Raw genomic sequence first — 21,444 nt, 5'->3', positions numbered from 1 at the left:
CTCTACATTTCCTTGGCTCTTACTTGTTTGTACCTTTTACCACAATAGAATCATAGAATTCTACAGTGCAGAAAAAGGCCATTCAGCCCATCGAGTCTGCACTGACCACAATCCCACCCAGGCCCTACCCCCATATCCCTACATATTTCACCCACTAATCCCTCTAACCTACGCAACTCAGGACACTAAGGGGCAATTTTAGCATAGCCAATCAACCTAACCCACACATCTTTGGACTGTGGGAGCACTCGGAGGAAACCCACACAGACATGAGGAGAATGTGCAAACTCCACACAGTGACCCAAGCAGGGAATCGAACCCAGGTCCCTAGAGCTGTGAAGCAGCACTGCTAACCACTGTGCTATGGTGCCAGCCATAGAGGTGCATGTGCCTTAAAATCTATTCTATGTCTAGATAGATGTGAAAATATCTCCTCAAACTGAAGGTTGCATAATTTTTGGGTGACTTTTCATAAATAAGACACTTTCTTGCTGGTTAAAGAGTTTTTATGCATTCTTTTTCAATACAAAAAGTTTTCTATTTTATTTGTATCCAATTGCAACATCATGAACATGATCTTACTATCACACCATGCCAGTCAATTGGTGTGGCGAGCCAGGAAGATTGCATGCCAGGGGAAAATTGCTATGCTCTTGGCCCTGTTTTGCCAGTGAGAATGGCTTTGCACTGAGATAGGAGTGCAAATTCTATTAACATAAATTTAAAAGGACTTACCTGGTCTAGTACAGCTGCTTGCACGCTCCTGCATGCTTCCCTCCTTGCTGGCGCGATGTTACGTTCGTCGGGGGCATAGCCAAGCAGTATTAACCTGGTAATGTCCAATTGGCACTGCTCATCTGGGCACTATAGGTGTGGTGGGGTAGTACCAAAGAGGTATGGCTGGAGTGGGGCTGGAACCTTACTGAATGTGTGGCCTGAATGCGTTGGGTCTATGAAGTGGGGGGAGGCGGCTTATGTAGGGGGGAGCACTGCATATGTGGCAGCCTGTGCAGGGGAGTGGGAGGGCTACGCAAAGGGGAGGATCATGCAGGGGAACAATCCAAAAGGGGCTCCATGCAAGGAAGGGGTTGTGCAGGAGTGGGAGGTGGAGAGGTTGTGATAGGAGGAGGGGACATTTCTGGTGTCCAGCAGGGGACAAATTGGAAGGGTCCTCATGCCCTGGTGCCAGTGACCCATGTTGGTTGGGGGGCAGTGGCAATGCCACCGATGATGGGGAGTGGGTGGTGGGAGGTCTCCCAGTGCAGTAGCAGATTGTGCTGCCCGAGTGCTCTGCAGCTAGCTTCCCAGCATACTTAGGCTTCCCACCCCCTGCACCTGTGCAAAGCTATCAGCTGCAAGAATAACTAACAGAATGTGGAAAGTTGCAGTGCCGAACTCACCCAAAAAGCTGGTGTGGAGCACATGGTTTTCATACTTTAACGACAGTTCGAATTTTTGGGTAAGATTCTGCCCCATATCTCTTCCCTCCAATGCCCTCTCCTGCTGTTAATCCACTTCAGCTTCAGCTGGTAAATCTGCACAGTGTAAAGCATGATAGCTCCATGACTATTTGTGTTGTGCTGGTGTGATCAGCTGGGAGATGCTTTATGCTTTCCAGATTTGCTGCCATCACAGCCAAAAATTGTAAGTTCAACTGTTAATCTTGGATTCTTGAACAAGTCTGGAGTCCAACAGGCCATTGCCACGGCCACCTGCTGTCGTACTGGCTCTCTTACTTTGCTCATTGTAGTTTTATGTCAGAGCTAGTTATAACAGTAAAGAAAGTTTTTTTACAAGTATGTAATTAAGATACTCAGGACTGGGCCACAAGTTGGACGTTCACCAAATTGCATAAACCTGAAACTTGACTGGTCCAGAAAATTCCATGTCATTGCATTTTTAAGTATTTCAATTATTTCAAACCTTTAAATCTCCTGTTTCTGAAATCAGGTGTCCTATGTACTGAATGGCTTACATTTACTGTTATCAGTACAGTGCAATAATAAACAAAGTTGTAACCTAAATGTCTTTTACACATGTAAAATTTAGTATCTCTGTCACAAATCAGGTCTAAGCCTTTTTTGAGCTGTTTGAGGATTGAAACACATTGAAACACAGTGCAGGTATCATCACTTCAGCACCATGAGATCATGCAGATGACAACCTAGATTCACTCCGATAAGCTGTGTGCTTGATGTCATGGTCTGTGCCCTACATCAGTGACCCATGTTTTCCAGATCAGTGCACTTAGCTTTTTGAAGTCTTGAATTCTGGGCCCACACAGAAATATCCTGGTGAAAGGATGGAGAACGGCATGTCAGATGTATATAGGTGCCTTTCATTTCTTGTAAAAACTTAGCAGTCTGCTGACAAACAAGAGTATGTTCTGCATATAGAAGGTCAAGCTCTGAAGTAAACCTGCTAGATTTGCTTCAGTTGCATGGCACATTCATTTTCAGTAGTTAATTTAGTTATGGGAACAAGTGGAACAATCGATGCCATTGAATTTGCATATTTTTAGAAGATCTGTAACCTTGATTGTCTGTTTCGGACAGAATTCTACGAGGGCAGGACTTCTGCCTGCCATGGAAATGCTACCTTTTCTCCAGCCAGAATTCTGGCACTTGGGTCATTAATATTTTAGAGACAGGTTCTTTAGTGTCCATTAAGAATCCTGCCACAGCTAATGTGATCGATGGTTGCACCTGACTTCCCAAAAGTTTGTATGATACAGAGGTGTCCGCAGACTGGGAACTGCCAGTAAGATAGGAAAAAATTTCACCCTCTCTCTCCATATTTTGTATCTCATCTAGGATCTGTGCATGGCCATGCTTAGACAGCTGGAGCACAGACATTCACTGCTGCAACCAGTTATATATGCCCTCTGTTAAATTCTAAATGGTGGTTGCCTGGAAATAACAGAAATATGAGGAATATGTCAATTTGCATATTATTTACATAAGGGTGGACAATTTTACATTGCCAGGCCCACATTAAAAATTGTGGAGATGGAACAGAGGTGGGCATTGTCAACATCAATCTGTTTTCTTCTTTCTCCTTTGATCTTTGAGGAAATGTAGCAGGAAATATCTGGAAAATTCAGGCAAGAATATTAAAAATGCTCATGTGAAAAAGGCTACCAATTAATTGCATTTGCTTTGAGATTAAAACAAAAGCAATCAATATGTACGTTCTGAGAAAATCCTTGTGTTTGAAGATGGGGAATTATTGATGCTATGTCTTCTGCTACAGGCAACTTTCCTACCAGCCAAAAGAGTTACCAGAATTACCTATTGTTGATCCTGCCTTGAATGTATGAAGACAGCCCCTTCAATTTGAAACTTCATTTGTTTTAATGAGAAAGTGTCAAAATTGGAGAAGTCTTCAGTGGATTCTCAGGCAATAAAAACATAAAATGAAAGTGGAAACTGTAAAAATAAAGAATTTTAAGGATATTAGTCCTATTGGGAAGATCCTCATCAAACCTCACCTTTGTTCAACTCTGTGGTAGATGATGCAATCTGCATTGTTAAAAGGTAATTTTGCTCAAAATGCCATGGGTGTGTGGTGATTCCCACCCTCCACTTGGCTGTCATTTCTTTATGCACAGTGCTAGCCTAGAGATTATGGCTCAGATTTTCTGGTCTCTGGATAGTTGGAAACCAAACATACCACAGAAGATGTGCTGTGGTACTTAGAAATTCGAGAATATATGGCATGGAGACAGGCCCTTTGGCCCACACTGGACCATGCCGACCAAAAAGCCCATCTAAGCTCACCCCATTTGTCTGCATTTGGCATAATATCTTGGAAGTCTGAATGCAAGGACTCTCTGGGAATTGCCTGGGAAGTTTGAACTTCAGATAGCAATTCTCCTGCTCCATGGGATGCTCCGATAAAGTCTCCAACTCTAAGTTTGAGTCAGATATTTGAAAGTATCTAACTTACTTACCAGGAAATGTTACTCAAGAAAGGTTGGACAGAAAAATACCTGGTCTAACACCTGGGTAACTGGCCCCCAATTATTCACACTGACTCCCTGACCGCCCTTTGACTCCCTGACTACCCTCTGATCCCCCCAACACTTCCTGACCCAACCTGACTAACCCCATCACCTGATTCTCCCTGATATGACTTGACTTCACCCTCCACCCTGACTCCTCCCTAACCTGACCACACTCGCTCCCAACCCAACCTGATGGACACCTGTCACCTGAGTACCCCTGACCCAAATGTTTAGCCCCACCGCACAACTCTTCCCAGGTTTTAGACCAGATTTTTTTTCCAGTCTAGCATTTCCTTGGTAACTATTCTGGTAAATCAGAACCATCTGCAGGAGGGTCCTGGGATGCAAAGAAATTGTCCATCAGAAGTTCAAACTTCTGGGCAATTCCCATGGAGTCCTTGAGGGAGATTTCTGAGGGCCCCATAGCCCATCCTCCGGGATACATCCTGATGCTGACTATCCAAGAATAAGAGGACGTGGGCCAAAGTTTTCAATCCTGATTGGATGATTTGGGCGTATGTTTGCTACAATGCAGAAAAGGCATGAAATAAAGTAATTAAGGATTTATAAATAAAGTTAAAAAAATTATTTATTAGTCACAAATAAGGCTTACCTTAACACTGCAATGAAGTTACTGTGAAATTCCCCTGGTCCCCACATTCTGGCACCTGTTCCGGTCAATGTATCTAACCATCACATTTTCAGTCTGTGGGAGGAAACCGGATCACCCAGAGGAAACCCACGCAGACACAAGGAGAATGTCCAAACTCCACACAGTGACCCAAGCTGGAAATGGTTCTGGGTCCCTGGCACTGTGAGGCAGCAATGCTAACCACTTGCTGCCATGCCGCTAATAATAACAACTCTGAGTATTTAATGAGAAAGTTTGGAGATTTGAATTCTGATCTTGATTAACATACTGTTCACCTTCAGTGACCATTGTTTGGTGTTAAAAAGGTCATTCCAGGAAGATTGAAAAATCTAATGATAAACAGACTGGCTTTCTTTACTTATCCAAGCTAGCATTGGAATTTGACTCTGTTGTGATCTTTACAATAACTCTCAAATTTCTGAAGTGTAATTTTCAACTGGAAATGCTTAAGAACCCTTTGAAAATTCAGCTTCTATCATATAACATCAGACAAACTGAAATCCGAGTACATAAGAGATCTTGGCCGTGAATTTCCCTCAACAAAATAAGGGCTGGATCTTCCCAAAAAAATTTGAAGTGCCGAATGAGACTTTCAAACGTGTTTTTTGGGCGAGTTAAAACATGTAATCTTATGACACAGGGCCAGATTTTACCAATCGGAGGCTAAGTGCCGGATCTGGACGTAAAATGGATCCGAGCACGGAATCCTCGTTCCAGCGCGCCCATACACTTTTTGCCGGCTCCGGTACGGTCTGCGCTGTGGGTGGGGCTTAGCGCTGCCAGAATGATCGGAGCTTTGAACTGTGCTTACGCAGTTCGAAAAAAACCTGACACAGCGCACCCAGGCATGAAAGAGAAAACAGAGAGAGCCGGGGGAGGAAATCGGGGGGGGAGGATGAGCTGCGATGGACCCCCCGGGAGGCAGGCCCCTCTGGCAGACGCCCCCCAATCAGATCCCACCGCCCCCAACCCACCCCCAGGAAACAGGCCCCCCTCGGCAGAGCACACCCCCAACCTATCTGGATTGCTGCTCTCCCTCCACCATCCTTCTGACCTGCACTCGTTGCTGTGGAGATGCCGGCGTTGAACTGGGATGAACACAGTAAAAAGTCTCACAACACCAGGTTAAAGTCCTGTTGGACTGGCGTTGTGAGACTTCTTACTGCAGTCGTTGGACATCCTGCAGTACCTTCCTCGCCTTCCGCTGGCGTCTGCTGGAAGGGGGGGGTGGGCTCAGATGGATCTCTGGTTGTGGGGGGAGGGTGGTGGAGGATGAGGGGAGGATGGACTTGGGGAAAATCTCCACCACCTCCCCCTCAACCAGAGATCCATCTGAGCCCGCCTTCCTCCCCAACCAGAGATCCATCTGAGCCCGCTCCCCCTTTCCGGCAGACGCCAGTGGAAGGCCAGGAAGATGCTGCAGGATTTCCAAGGATTGTAATAAGAAGTATCACAACACCAGTCCAACAGGAGTTTAACCTGGTGTTGTGAGACTTCTTACTGTGTTCACCCCAGTCCAATGCTGGCATCTCCAGTGCAGGTCAGAAGGATGGTGGAGGGACAGCAGAAATCGAGGTAGGTTAGGGGTGTGCTCTGCCGAGGGGGAGCCCTGCCTCCCAGGGGGAGGGGGGGATCTGCCGGGGGGCCTGCCGGATCTGCGCCCAAACCGGGTGTCAGTAAAGGCGTGATCTGCTCAGTTTCGGGTGTAGATCGCATTACAGGCCCGATGCCCGAATTTACCACGGTAAAATCGGGCCCTCAGTCACTTTTTTGGACAGAAGAATGTTTCTCACCAGTAGGGGGTTGTGTCTAATCTCACCAGTGAAACCACTTGCAAACTGCTTGGGGCACTATTGCACAGGCTCCCAGATCTCCCACCTTCCCCATGGACATTATCCCCCCACCCCCACCCCCATATACACACCCCCTTGGCGATTTCTCCCTTTGCTGGTTCTTCTCTGCATCTCCCACCGATCAACACCCAGTCTGCAAAGTCCCCACTTCTTGCCAATCAACTCCCTGCTTCTGCAGAGGTGGCCCTTGACTCCACCCCTTGCAGAGCTCCCAACCCACAGAGCTCTCCCCCTGCTTCCCCCGCATCATTGGCAAACCCTCACTTGGGCTGCAGTCTCTTGGCACTGCTCAGGCATAGTTATGGTGTCTACTGGGCATTGCCAGGGTGCCCAGTGGGCACTGCCAAAATGGCAACGTCCCATGGACACTGTCTGGGCATGCCCCCAACCACCTGAAGTTTGTCTTGGCCTCCAGTCCCCCTGACATGGCCATCGAGTCATTCTTGTCGCTGAGACCTCTCATCAATGATGGGTAATATGTCTGGGAGGCTGGAAACGACATGCAAATCATGATATTTATATTTAAATCGGCTTTGCACTCTTTTCACGCAGGAAGCAGATTACATGGTAAAACATGGTTGGGAAGATGGCTTTTGATGCAAGACTAGTTCACGTCAGGCGAGAAAGCCTCATGTCCTATTTTCTTGGCCTGGCTGGAAAGATCGTGCCCTATGTGTCACAACGGTGAGAAAGACCGATGCAGATCACTTCAGTTATCAGTCATGCTCTGGTCCCACACTCGGCCATTTTTTGAGAGAGTGTGAGTTGTGAGCCGGCTTTGGGGGGCAGGGCCTAAAATGCTGGTGGACCTGGCTGCAAAGTGTTTGGGCGCTGTTTTGGAAGGGTGCCCCGGTTTCAGTGCAACATTCAGCACATTTCGCACAAATATATTGCTTCTCAACAGAATACCTTCAGCAGAATTAGGAAAAACCTTGTACTTTTTTATTTGTTTAGTATCAGCAAATTACTTTATATTAATATTTATTAGATTTTACGAGAAAACAGAGACTCCCTCAGTATATTGCGATTCAGCATTGACTTTTCCTAAGGACATCCAAGCTCAAGTGAACACAGCAAGAACCTAGAATCCTGTAAAGTTACATTCCCTAACCTAAAACCTGCTGCCTTTCCCACAGATATCGATGAATGTATCACAGGGAGGCATAACTGCTCTGGCACTGAGACCTGCTTCAATGTTCAGGGCAGCTTCCGTTGCCTGATCTTTCAATGCCCAGAAAACTATCGAAAGTCTGGAGATGCGTAAGTAAAGGATCTTTTGGAAAATTTTCAGCTCAGTATCATTGGAATTTTCAAAATATTTTCTTATAGAGACACCATGACTTGTCCTGCTAGGTTCTACTAGTTGGCTGAAATTAATAATGATTGTATTTAAAATAAATTATAATCTACATTCCTAGTAACAATTAAAGAGACCAAAAACAGAATTTTCCATTCCGGAGACTAAGTGCAGCGATGGACAGGAAAGGTAGCATGGAACCTGCCAGTCATCGTGGCATGCTTCCACACAGATTGTCCATTCTTCAGCTCATAATACACACATGAACATGAAGCACATCGTATGTCATTGCAGGGCAAGCTGGGATTCCAAAACCTTCAGGTACCATGTTTAAACCACATGCATACATCGCTCTCTGCAGCCAAGGATTTGTTGTGCCAGCCAGTTGAATCATCCCTAAGAGAACTAAGCATGCTGCTCTGAAGTTTAGCAACTCCTCTAGGCAATGGATTTTGATTTGATTTATTATTGTCACATGTATTAGTATACAGTGAAAAGTATTGTTTCTTGTGCCCATTAATAAGCATGCTGTACACAGAGAAGGAAAAGAGAGGGTGCAAAATGTAGTTATAGCTAGTTATAGCTAGGCTGTAATGAAAGATCAACTTAATATAAGGTAGGTCCATTCAAAAGTCCGATGGCAGCAGGAAAGAAGCTGTTCTTGAGTTGGTTGGTACTTGACCTCAGTCTTTTGTATCTTTTTCCCAAAGGAAGAAGATGGAAGAGAGTATGTCCAAGGTGCGTGGGGTCCTTGACCGGCTGCTTTTTCGAGGCAGCTGGAACTGCAGTCAGAGTCAATGGATGGGGGCTGGTTTGTGTGATGGACTGGGCTTCATTCACGACCTTTTGTAGTTTCTTGCAGTCTTGGACAGAGCAGGGGCCATGCCAAGCTATAATACAACCAGAAAGGATGCGTTCTATGGTGCATCGGTAAAAAGTGGTGAAAGTTGTAGCAGACATGCCAAAAATCTCCTTAGCATCCTGAGAAAGTCGATGCATTGGTGGGCTTTCTTAATTATTGCATTGATGGGGAGGGACTAGGACAGATTGTTGGGAAGATGGACACCTAGAAACTTGAAACTCTCGACCATTTCCACGTCATACCTGTTGATGTTGACAGAGATATGTCCTCCGTACATTTCCTGAAGTCCATGACTATCCTTTGTTGTACTAACATTGAGGGAGAAATTATTGTCATCACACCAGTTCACCAGATTCTCTATCTCTTTCCTGACTATTGGGACATATTTTTCCTCTGTAATGGGAGCCAGAGGTCCACCAATCTCATCACCAGTGGAGTCAATGCTAATACACCCTAGAGGAGAATCACCATCCACTGCAGGAAGAGGACAAATTTTTTCATCCACTCTGCCAAGGCAAGTTCACCTTCTCTCACTCTCAACTCACAATTTCAGAAGCCTATCAGGTAGTTGTACTGAAAATCAAGATCAAGCGAGCTTTTGCCCTTCTGCTCCACAGGAGGCTTCTGTCCTCCCTGAGCTCACCTTAGGACTCCTGCAATACGGTGTGACAGGTGTACCGCCCCAGTCAAACTCCCAACCTGCCACTGTCCATGAAGCAGGTCGCGCCTGGCCCCCCCAAGGCGCTTCTGACCAGAAGCGAGAGCCCCTTGGGGCTCGCCTCCCTGCATCACCATGTAAGAGATCTCACACTCTGTCAACGCAAGGAACATCACTAATGATTCTCTCACTCACAACATCTTCATCTCTTATTGCATCCTGTACAGTTCTCATTGTCACCTCTTAAAGAGGTTCACTCAATACTCCAAGAAGGCAGGCATGCTAATCATCTGCTGTGGCATCTGTCCTGCTCATAGTCTGTCCATATGACTATGCAGGAAAAGAGCACTTGCAACAAAAGGGAGCGATCCCAGGTAGGAGCTAGGACGTCTGAGCTCAGGCCATTCTCAACATTTGAAGAGCAGGCGGCAGAACCAGCTGGCAAAAAACGTAACCTGTCGAGGGTAAGATCAAAGTCTCAAGCCAGTGAGGATTCATCAACAGCTCCTTGGAAGCGGAGAATGCTTCGTAATGTTGATCACCATACAGCCAATGACTCATTATCTCTGCTCTCTTTAAGAGGCACCAGCAGGAACAGGAAGAGGGTTACTTGCAGTCACCCCTCAGTCCCAGCCCCACGCCACCTCTGATGAGGATCCATAGGATCCACTGGATGTAGATCCATCACAGCCTTCACTTGCACCCTCTTACCAGTGCAGATAAAAAAGGTTAACAGGACCAATTTTCAGACTCAGGGTCACCATCTGGTGAGCACAGGTTCTAGATCACAGCAGGCAGAGTAAGGGACATCTGAAGTCACTGACACTCAGATGATTTAGAGGCCAGCTTTTTGCTGAGTCCGAGCCAGATAACAAGCCTGTGGACATGGCCCCTACAGAATTGTTAGTGCTGGAAACACAGGCAGAGGCATATCAGGCAAGGTTGTCAGAGGCTGAAGGGTCAAATACCTTCTAGTCCACTGGGATCTCACAGATAGAACAAATGATGGACAAATCTGTCTGCATTCAGTTTGATGTCATTGTGCCGACATGCCAGTGCATCAAGGTCAACATTGGTAAGATGGCAACTGCAATGGAGATCTTGGTCTAGGACTTTGTGCCCAATCTGTGTGAGGACTTGTTCTCTATTGCTCTAGCCATAGGTGGGATGCATCAGCGGCTAGGCGAGACAGTGTCGAGGCACCTCAGACTCACTCCAGGTACCCCTTCCCCTCAAGGATCAGGCAGGGGACCATGGCACCCAAAGGGATGAGGAGCATCAGCCAGACCTCTCTCCTCCGGTAGTCTCTATGAATGTCCAGCTGCTCCCAATCCCCTCCACCTGTGACCCAATCAGCTCCAGCTCCACAGACTGAGGAGGGTGCACCTGCCATACAGTAAGAAGCCCAAAACAAGCAAGGGCCCACTAGAGGATGCTTAACAAGGTTACAGAGGCAACAAGCTGTAACAGCAGGCTGCCTCCACTTGTCCTGTAGATGTCGGGGATGCACCAAGACATGGCAGTAGGTTAAAAAAAGTTAAAAAATATAAAGAGCACAAAAGTGCCATGGGTGTTCATAACCTGCGCGTTGGTAAACAGAATTTGTTACTGTCAACTTTTCAGCTTGTGTATATATCTTCTGTCTGATAATATGTTCTGTGATGAATCAAATTTAACAAATGTCCTATTGTCTGCCTCAGTCATGCTGTCTCGCACTATCTCCTTGCGGTGTCTGAATGTTCTTTGTATTGTAGCAACATGAGTAAAGGCTCTGGCTCAAAGAAGTTGGTGGTTGAGCAATGCATAGATGAGACCTGCTTCAGAAGTTGAAATAAAGTTGGTTCATAAGTCTAGAAGCTGCAGATTGGTTTAGCTTTCTGATGGTTCTGCACTGAAGAGTGTTTGGCATGGATCTTAGAGGATTGAATGTGATGTGCTTTGCAGTCAGTGCATATTTCATTGACCTCCATGTAATGTCTGTCTGCCTTAATTGTGGTGTACATAACACCAAACTTGAGACTGGCATGCATTCCTGGCAGCCTGCAGCATTATCTCATGTCCGCGTGTACATCTAAACAGCACCTCAATAGTACCCACTTTTCCACCTGCATGATGCAGAATTATGAACCTTACTGACATATGTTGTGCCTTGCAATTTTTGCTACAGGACTGAAACTGTAAGAGATTGGAGGCGTATGAAAATGCCAGACTTTGACATGGGAGAATGTACAGTCTCTTGACATCAACCCAGTGCTAGCTCTCAGACAGTCAGTCAACATGGTTATGTGCACAGTACAGTGGCATTATTGAACCTAGTTTCCATGTGGATATGTCATATGGTGGAATGAAAATATGGAGGCTTTAGATGGGATCAGAGCAAAGCTCCAAGACAACCTGATTTCTGTTGTAAAGGGTTTAGTGCCTAAATGGAGTGTCAGCATTTCTGGCTCCACAGATGAAAACATAAGAACTAGGAGTAGGAGTAGGCCATTTGACCCCTCGAGCCTACGCCGCCATTCAATAAGATCATGACTGCTCTTTTTGTGGACTCAGCTCCACTTACCTGCCTGCGTACTAGAACTCCTAATTCCTTTCTTCTCACTGCTTTTATCTTATCTATTCTCTTCATAATTTTATATATGTTTCTATAAGATCCCCCTCACCTAAATTCCAATGAATATAGTTCCAGTCTACTAGTCAATTCTCAAGCCTATCCTCTCAACTCTGGAACCAACCAAGAGAATCTCCTCTGCACTCCCTCCAGTGCCAGTATATCCTTTCTCAAGTAAGGAGACCAAAACTGTACACAGTACTCCAGATCTCACCAGCACCTTATACAGCTGCAACATAACCTCAGTTTTTAAACTCCATCTCTCCAGCAATGAAGGACAAAATTCCATTTGCCTTCTTAATTACCTGCTGCACCTGTAAACCAACTTTTTGTGATTCATGCACCAGGAAAGCTGGGTGTCTCTGCACAGCAGCACGCTGCAATTTTTTACTATTTAAATTTAGTTTACCATTTAATTCTTAAATTAAATTTAAATTTACCATTTAAATAGTAAGCCCATTTTGCTGTTATTCCTACCAAAATGGATGACCTCACATTTACCACCATTGTACTCCATCTGCCAGACCCACTTAAACTATCTGTATCTCTTTGTAGACATTCAGTGTCCTCTTCACACTTTGCTCTACCACTCATCTTAGTGTCCTCTGTGAACTTTGACATGCTACATTTGGTCCCCAACATCAAATCATCTGTGTAAACTGTAAACAACTAGGGTCCCAACACTGATTCCTGAGGTACATCACTCGTCACTGATAGCCGACCAGAAAAAAAACCATTTATCCCCACTCTTTGCTTTCTGTTAGTTAACCAATCCTCTAAACATGCTATTACATTATCTGTAAAGCCATGCACCTTTATCTTATGCAGCAGCCTTTGTGCAACATTTTGTCAAATGCCTTCTGGAAATTCAGCTACACCACATCCATTGGTTCCCCATTGTCCACTGTGCTCATAATATCCTCAAAGAATTTCACTAAATTAACTAAACGTGACTTGCCTTTCATGAACCCATGCTGCGTCTTCCCAATGGGAGTTATGTTTGTTTATTTATTAGTGCCACAAGTAGGCTTATGTTAACTCTGCAATGAAGTAACTGTGCAATTCCCCTAGTCGTCACACTCCAGCACCTATTTGGGTGTGCTGAGATAGAATTTAGCGTGGCCAATGCACCTAACCAGCGTGTCTTTTGGACTGTGGGAGGAAACTGGAACATCTGGAGGAAACCCACACAGACACGGGGAGAATGTGCAGACTCTGCTCAGACAGTGACTCAAGGTGGGAATCGAACCTGGGTCCCTGGCGCCTTGAGGCCAGCAGTGCTAACCACTGTGCCACCGTGCCACAGTTACCTATCTTCTGAAAATAGAGAGTATCAAATTGAAAGAAAATGCATACAAAGTGGCAAATGTTGGTAGGAAACTAGAGGATTGGGAAATCTAAAGGTCAACAGAAAGCCGTGAAAAAAAGCTATAAAGATAAGTTAGATGGATTATGAGAGTATACTGGCTTAGAATAGAATACTTGTCTTGCATGACCTGGGCAGAGATGCTGCAGTACAGATTCAGATTAGGCTTCAGATACCAAAGCGAGAATGATTGTTTTTCTATTCTATGCCAGTATACTCTCATAATCCATCTAACTTATCTTTATAGCCTTTTTTCACGGCTTTCTGTTGACCTTTAGATTTCCCAATCCTCTAGTTTCCTACTAACATTTGCCACTTTGTATGCATTTTCTTTCAATTTGATACTCTCCTTTATTTTCTTAGATATCCATAGCTGATCATCCCTTTTTCTACAGTCCTTCTTTATCACTGGTATTTACTTTTGCTAAGCTGTGATGACTTCAGCCAGGTGAATGAGATTGGCTTGCTACAGTATGAACTGCCTGATGAGTCCTAATTGATGGTTAAATCAGGGGGCCTCATGCTCCCTATTTAAAGCAAGTGTGTCAGTTCTCACCCTGCATTCAGCAGGGAGCAACTGCAGAGCTGGTTATGTATTGATGTTGTTGTGTAAATAAAGTAGTTTGGTGATGGAACTTTCACCACTGTGGAGTTATTACAGTGGCAGCAAGGAAAAAGGTGTGACCTGAAGGAACTTGCTGAACCACTGCACATATTGAAGGTAAGCCATTGTTGAGAAAACATGCTGCTGTTTGGGAAGTTGGACACTTTTGACCCCACAGTGGAGGACTGGGCTCAATATGTGGAAAGGATGAAGTATTTCTTCATGGTAAATGACATAACCTCAGATGAGAAGCAAGGGGTTATCCTGCTGACTGCGTGTGCACCAGCAGCTTTTGTGATTATCAGTTTAACTTTCCCGGAGGCATTGGACACAAAGTTATTCCAACAGTTGTCAAACTTAAGTCAAGAATATTATTACCTTCAGCCACCCCTGATCCTGCGGAGGTACTGTTTTTATTCCACATTTCAAGAAGCAGGGGAGTCAATCACCAGTTTCCTAACGAGGCTAAGATGTCTGGTGGGGGCTTATGAATTTGGGGACACACTAAATGAGATGCTCTGAGACTGACTGGTGTGCGGAATTAATGATATGACCAAATAGAAATGCCCAGCTGGACTGTATACAGGTATTATAGTTGGCCTTAGTCATTAGAAAAAGCGGCAAGTGGAGCACGTGAGCTCTGAGGTATCCCGATGGAGGTAGAGGCCAACACCAGGGTGGCTGGGTTAGGGGACTACCACTACAGGGCAGGCCACTACATAGCACCCTCTGGAAGGATTTGGATATGAGGGAGCCCAAATCCGCCTATACAACCACACCTAGACAAGGTCAGGTTAAGCCCAGAGTGACAGCAGTGCCTGTACAGCCTCATCCAAAAGGACATTGCTATGGTTGCTAGTGTCAGGGTGCACAGAGGAAAAGCAAGTTTCCTAAACCAACATGGCTGAAAAGAACACGTAGGTTGATGGACAGGAGAATGCACAACCTAGAAGCTTCCCATACCTCTGTCAAGGAACAACTACTGTGTGTAGTGATGATAAAATCAGAACCCATCAAATTTCAGAGAGACTGAATGGAGGTTGACATAGGCACAGCCACTATTGGTCATAGGGGAGATGGCGTTTAACAAGATACGCACTGGACTCTAATCCCTAGCGCCTGATCAAAATTTTGGGAAGGCTGAGGACTATACAGGGGAACCTCTGAATGTGATGGGTACAACGCATGTGCCAGTTGCTTACGGGAAACAATTAGTTAGGCTCCCGTTGATGGCAGTGGAAGGTTTGGGACCAAGCCTATTAGGGTGAAATTGGCTAAAAGAGATCTAGCTAGACTGGACAAATATCTTCCATTGGAAAATGGTGGTCTGAGTGAGGCCCTGAGCAAATATCTGGAGGTTTCTTGTGAAGTCCTAGGGACAATCAAAGGAATCAAGGCAAAATTGCATGTCAACTTGAAAGCTGTCCCAAAGTTTTGCAAAGCCCAACCGGTACCATTTGCATTAAGGGAAAAGGTCAATGAGGAAATCGAAAGATTGCAGCACAAAGGAGTAATAAAACTGGTCCAGTTTGTGAAATGGGCAGCACCTGTGGTTCCTATTTTATTGATGGATGACTCAGTGCGCCTTTGCGGTGATTTCAAACAGACAATAAATTGTTACACTCAGCTAGACAAATACCCAACTCCCAGGACTGGGAACCTGTACGCAAAGTTGGCAGGAGGACTCCTATTCACAAAACTGGACATAAGCCACACATACCTGCAACTATGCAAGGTATCCTGGACGAGGATTCGCAAACATTTGCTACAATAAATATGCTGAAAGGCCTCTTCCAATATAAAAGATTGCCTTTCGGAGTTTCATCAGCTTGTGCCATATTTCAAAGGACCATGGAAAGCATCCTTCAGGTGTTGCCACAGGTTGCCATTTACCTAGACGATGTCCTCATTATGCGTTTAAACAAAAAAGGGGGAACATCTGCAGAACCTGGAGGAAGTTCCCAGGAGATTTGCAGCAGCAGGTGTCTGTTTGAAAAGGCAGAAACATGTCTTTTTGGCACCACAAGTAACCTAAAAAGTGGATAAGTTGGGCTTGCATCCTCTGGAGGATCGGGTGTGAGCAATAAAAGACGCCCCTGCTCCCACAACCATCCAGGAGCTATGGTCGTTTTTAGGACTCCAATCTTTAGCCCCTGATCAAAACTTCGGCAAGGCCAAGGACCTATATGGGGGAACCACTGAAAATGATGGGTACAACCCATGTGCCATACTATGGGAAATTCATACAGAATAGGGCCTCCATTATGGATTCCCTCCACCAGTTGCTAAAAATGGGACAAACCTGGGAATGGTCAACCCACCAGGACAGGGCCTTCAAGAAAATTAGACAGCAACTCTCATCTGAAAATGTATTGATATATTTTAACCCCCAAGAAGGAATTGGTACTCACCTGTGACGCATCCCCATTTGCAGTGGGCGTAGTTCTGGCTCAAGTGGCAGAACAGACAAGAACAGCCAAAAGCGTATGCTTCCAGGACCCTGGCAATGGCAGAATGAAGACATGCCCAGATTGAAAAGGAAGGACTGGTGGTAATCTTCGCAGTCATAAAATTTCACCAGTATTTATATGGGTGAAAATTTACAATTGTAACAGATCATAAATCCTTGCTGGGGCTACTGAAGGAAGACAAAACAGCTGAAAAAGTCAGCCCGGATACAGCGTTGGGCTTTATTGCTGGTGGCACATCAGTATCGATTGGAGCACTGATCAGGAACTAAAGTGACAAATGCTGATGCCTTAAGCCAGCTACCATTACAGGGCACCCCACCATTGGTACCCAGAATGGAGGAGTCTGCGATGATGTTAAACTTTATGGATACCCTCCCAGTGGATGTACACAATATACGCCAGTGGACACAAAGACCCTGTATTGGCGAAGATAAAGCACCTGGTGCTCAGGGCAGCTGGAAAGACTGGTCCATCCACCGTCCACCCATACTGGAGCAGATCATGGTGGAAGATGGGATGCTGCTGTGGGGAGTACGGGTCATCGTCCCAAGGCAGGGCCATTGGGCCATACTGGCCGAACTACACCATGAGCAGGCTGGAGTATCAAAAATGAAGATGCTGGCCAGGAGCTACATCTGGTGGCCAGGTTTGGATGCAGACGTAGTGGAACTAGTAGGACAGTGCCAGAAGTGCCAACAGGAGACACCACTGGCAGCCCCCTATACCTGTGGAAATGGCCAGGCAGACCACGGTCGCGATTTTGCAGGCCTGTTTATGGGGTCCATGTTTCTGGTGATGATAGATGCCCATTCCAAGTGGTTAGACGTCTATAAACTAAACTCGGCAACCACTGAGAAACTCGTTTGCAATGCACAGGATCCCACAGATGAGTTTCTGATAATGGTTCAGCGTTCGCCAATCTAATGTTCACAAAATTTATGAAATCAAATGGGATCCGGCACATCAAGATGACACCTTGCCACCCAGTGTCAAATGGACTAGCAGAGAGAGCAGTCCAGACATTAAAGACCAGGTTGAAAAAAAACAGCCAGTGGCCTCATTAAAGACTAAACTCTTAAGGTGTTTATTTGACTATAGAACCACTCCACGCGCCACCATGGAAACTGCACCAGCAGAGTTAGTGAAGGACAGACAGCCCCACTGAGCCTGTTGCCAAACTTGGGATGAAAGGACACCAGGAAGCCCAGTGCAGGGGCCATAACAACACTACCGAGAGATGCACTTTGAAGTGGGAGAGAGTGTTTGGGTCAGAAATGATGCAAATGGACCTGCCTGGGTAAACAGAACAGTCGAGTCCAGGACCTGATCGGTATCCTGGTGAGTATGCGTAGGCGAGGTATTGGTAAGGGAACACCTGGACCAAGTCCCGGCCTCAAGCTCTCCACCTTCTGGAGGCGAGTCCACCCTGCAGCCCTAGGAATGAGCACAGTCCCCCTCGACAAGCCAGTACCTTCTCTCTTGCACCCTTGATGGGGACTTCAGGGTCCAAAACGGTCACAGGATAAAGCTGCAGCAATTTCCCCTACCACCTGAAGTGGACAAGGAACCAGACCTCCAGCGTTTGCATCGGAAGAGACAGGCACCAAACCATTACACACTGCTGACATAACAGGCCACGTTGGAGGATCCTGACCCAGCGCTCAAGCAGTGGAAAAGACCCCTGAGGGAAGCAAGCTGAGGGCATTCCTCAGACTTTGCGGGGTGGGAGTGTGGGGAAGAAGTGATAACTTCAGGCAGGCCAATGAGTTTGGCTTGCTAGAGTATGAATTGCCTGATGAGTCCTTTTTTATTTGGTTGGTATCCAAAAGAGATGTCTGATGGTTAAATCAGGGAGCCTCGTGCTCCTATTTAAAGCAGATGTGTCAGTCTCTCAGCCTGCATTCAGCAGGGAGCAACTGGAGAGCTGGCTATGTACAGATGTTATTGTGTAAATAAAGTAGCTCAGTGACAGGACTTTTGCCTCCATGGAGTTATTACATGAGCACTGTGAAACATCACTTTGAAAATCCTCCACTGTTCCTCAATTGTCCCACCATAAAGTTTTGTGCCCAGTCTACCTTGGCCAACTCCTCCCTCATCCCATTGTATTCTTCTTTTGTGAAGGCACTAGTATTGGATTTTGCCTTCTCACGCTCCATCTGTATTTTGAATTCAACGATACTGTGATCGCTCCTTGCAGAGGATTCTTAACTGTGAGATCATTAATTATTCCAATCTCATTATACAGGACCAGATCTAGGATAGCTTGCTTCCTCAAAGGTTCCATTATATACTGTTTAAGGAAACTATCGCAGATACATTCTATGAACTCCCCCTCAAGGCTGCCTTGACTGACCTGGTTTGACCAATCGACATGTAGATTTAAAGTCCCCCATGATAATTGCCATACCATTTGTACATGCAGCAGTTATTTCCTTGTTTATTGCTCGCTCCACAGTAGTTATTATTTGGTGGCCTATAGACTATGCCTATCAGTGACTTTCTCCTTCCTGTTTCTAATTTCCACCCAAATAGATTCAGCACTTTTGTCCATAGAACCTATATCATCTTTCACTACCACCCTGATGTCATCCTTAAATATCAGAGCTACACCACCTCCCTTATCTTTCTGTCTGTCCTTCTGAATAGTCTGATACCCCTGGATATTTAACGCCCAGTTGTCACCACCCTATAACCATGTTACTGTAATGGCCACTAAATCATACTCCATTGCGATGATTTGTGCCATCAACTCATTCCCTTGTTTCGAATGCTGCGAGCATTTAGATAAAGTGCCCTTTATGCTAGTTTTTAATGCTTTCTCTTTGAATCCTAACACCTCCATTAATAACATCTCCTGAGTTCTTCTCCCTTTTTTAACTTTTAAAAATTTTCCATGCAATTGAAACCTTCTCCTCACATGCCAACTTGCTGCTTTGCTTCCTATTAATCATTATATTTCCTGTGGTTGTTCCCTTCTCTCTCTCTCTCTCTCTCTCTCTCTTCCCCCCACCCCCTTGCTAGTTTGAAGTCCTTGACGCCAAAGCTAAGCTGAACAGGAACTTGGTAGACTCAAATGAAGGCATGCTCATGAGTGCTTGATAGAGATCAGATGCTACTGAAGTTTTCACAGTCCACTGAAAGGTGAGCTGAAGTGCAGGCTCATACCCAAGACCTGAGAATTACAGACGACTGCATCCTGCAGATTGACCTCATGCTGTGGACTGAAATATGATGTTCATAGAATCCTACAATGCAGAACAAGACCATTCGGCCAATCGAGTCTGCACCAACCACCCAGGCTCTGTTCCCATAACCCCATGTATTTACCCTAGCTAATTTCTCTAACACCAAGGGTCAATTTAGCAAGGCCAATTCACCTAACTCATGCACCTTTGGACTGTGGGGGGGGGGAAACCCATTCAGACACAAGGAGAATATGCAAACTTCGCTCAGACAGTGACTCAAGCCGCAAATTGAACCCAGGTCCCTGGTGCTGAGGCAGCAGTGCTAATCATCGTGCCACCCGTTACCTCTCCTCTGAAGGGATATTGAGGCCTGAACACTTGCCTTGCATGACCTGTGCACAGACACTGCAGTATGGATTCAAATTAGACATCAGACATCAAGGCAAGAACCACTGAGTGCTGATTGTTATCCTTGAAATGCTTTGCAGTAGGATTGCAGCACTGCTCCTGTCCTGTGGTTGCTATTGGCATTTGAATGTTAGCAAGATGCTTGAAGAGGCTGCACTATGTCTACACTGCTTACAAAACACGCTTTTGGAATTGTTATCCCATGATAGAAAGACAACATGCTCAAAAGGCTGTCTCGCCTTGCAAGGTTGAAGACACGGTGACGCAGAGTGTAAATACTCATTCAGGTATTTCTTGGGCTTTCATTGAGACAATGACGATTGCAATAAGGGTATTACGGTGGACCCAGCATAAGAGCACTGGTGAAAGAGGCTCAAATGAGTAGTGATCATCATTGAATTTGGTGGCTGTAAACATCTCTCGTGCATGCCTGTCTCGTCTGGCCCTTTGCTATGGCCTCTTCCTCTGGAGCCTCATTTGAGCTCGGCCCTCTCCACACCTTCCTTATCATAGACATGTAGCTCCATCTCTCACCTCGCTAAATATTTTTAAGACACGGGTTGATGGGTTTTTGATAAGAGAGGGGGTTAAGGGTTATGGGGAGAGGGCGGGAAAGTGGAACTGAGCCACGACAGATCAGCCATGATCTTATTGAATGGCGGGGCAGGCTCGAAGGGCTAGATGGCCACTCCTGCTCCTATTTCTTATGTTCTTATCCTGCCAAGTCACCCCCTTTTTGGAGGACTAAGTTGTGCAGAGTGTAACAAGCTATGATTATTTGGGAAATCCTCTAGGGAGAGTACTGGAGAGTGCCTCTTGACCTGCCCAGACACCTAAAAAGCACCTTGAAATCTTCAATATACTAATGATCTGCCCAATCAATGAGCAAACCACAGAATGGGCAGCTTTGTTTGCTGGAGCAGACGAGTGAAGGAGCAGAGAGAGAGCTAAGATTTTACCTGTTTAAAAACCTGTTTAAAATAAGTTTAAAGCACTTTGTAGAACTGTTTAAAGCATTTATTTATTGTATTTACTGCTTTAAGAATTCTGAGGGAGTGGTTAGCAGGCAGTTGTGGGACATCAGCTTTAAATCAGCGCCAGGTTTAAAAGGAGGCCTGGTGTAGACAGTGGGCAGCGTCTGAGCGGGCAGCAGAGTGAGTGGGAAGCAGAGTGAGCTTTTAGGGCTTAATATCAAAAAGGGCTTGAGGGGAAAAAAGGACAGGTGAGTTCGTTTGAAAAACAAGAAAAAGAAACAAAAACAAAAAATTTTTTTCAAAACTACAGTGAATAATGGAGGGGCATGTGATGTGTGGTTTCTGTATGATGTGGGAACTGGTGGACCCCAGGGTCCATCCCAGTGACCATGTCTGTAGCAAGTGCAGGTTGCTGGAGGAGCTCCAGCTCAGGGTAAATGAGCTGGCCTCTGAGCTACAGACACTGAGGCTCATCAGGGGGAGAGAGGGTGCCA

General features: G+C 45.6%; 1 protein-coding gene across 2 annotated transcripts in view; it reads left to right on the top strand.

Annotated features, from left to right (window-relative positions):
- Window positions 1-21,444, top strand: part of fbln1 (fibulin 1) — a 204,092-nt gene that overhangs the window by 105,390 nt on the left and 77,258 nt on the right. For both annotated transcript variants that reach the window (XM_080190885.1, XM_080190886.1), the window contains exon 14: window positions 7,648-7,771. In XM_080190885.1, the coding sequence (XP_080047011.1) occupies window positions 7,648-7,771 (124 nt within the window). The remainder of the gene's footprint in view (window positions 1-7,647; window positions 7,772-21,444) is intronic.

This window comes from Carcharhinus amblyrhynchos, chromosome 6, assembly GCF_965287045.1.
Source record: "Carcharhinus amblyrhynchos chromosome 6, sCarAmb.v2.hapA, whole genome shotgun sequence".
Taxonomy (NCBI): Eukaryota; Metazoa; Chordata; class Chondrichthyes; order Carcharhiniformes; family Carcharhinidae; genus Carcharhinus; species Carcharhinus amblyrhynchos.
This window is presented reverse-complemented; position numbering and strand designations above follow the sequence as displayed.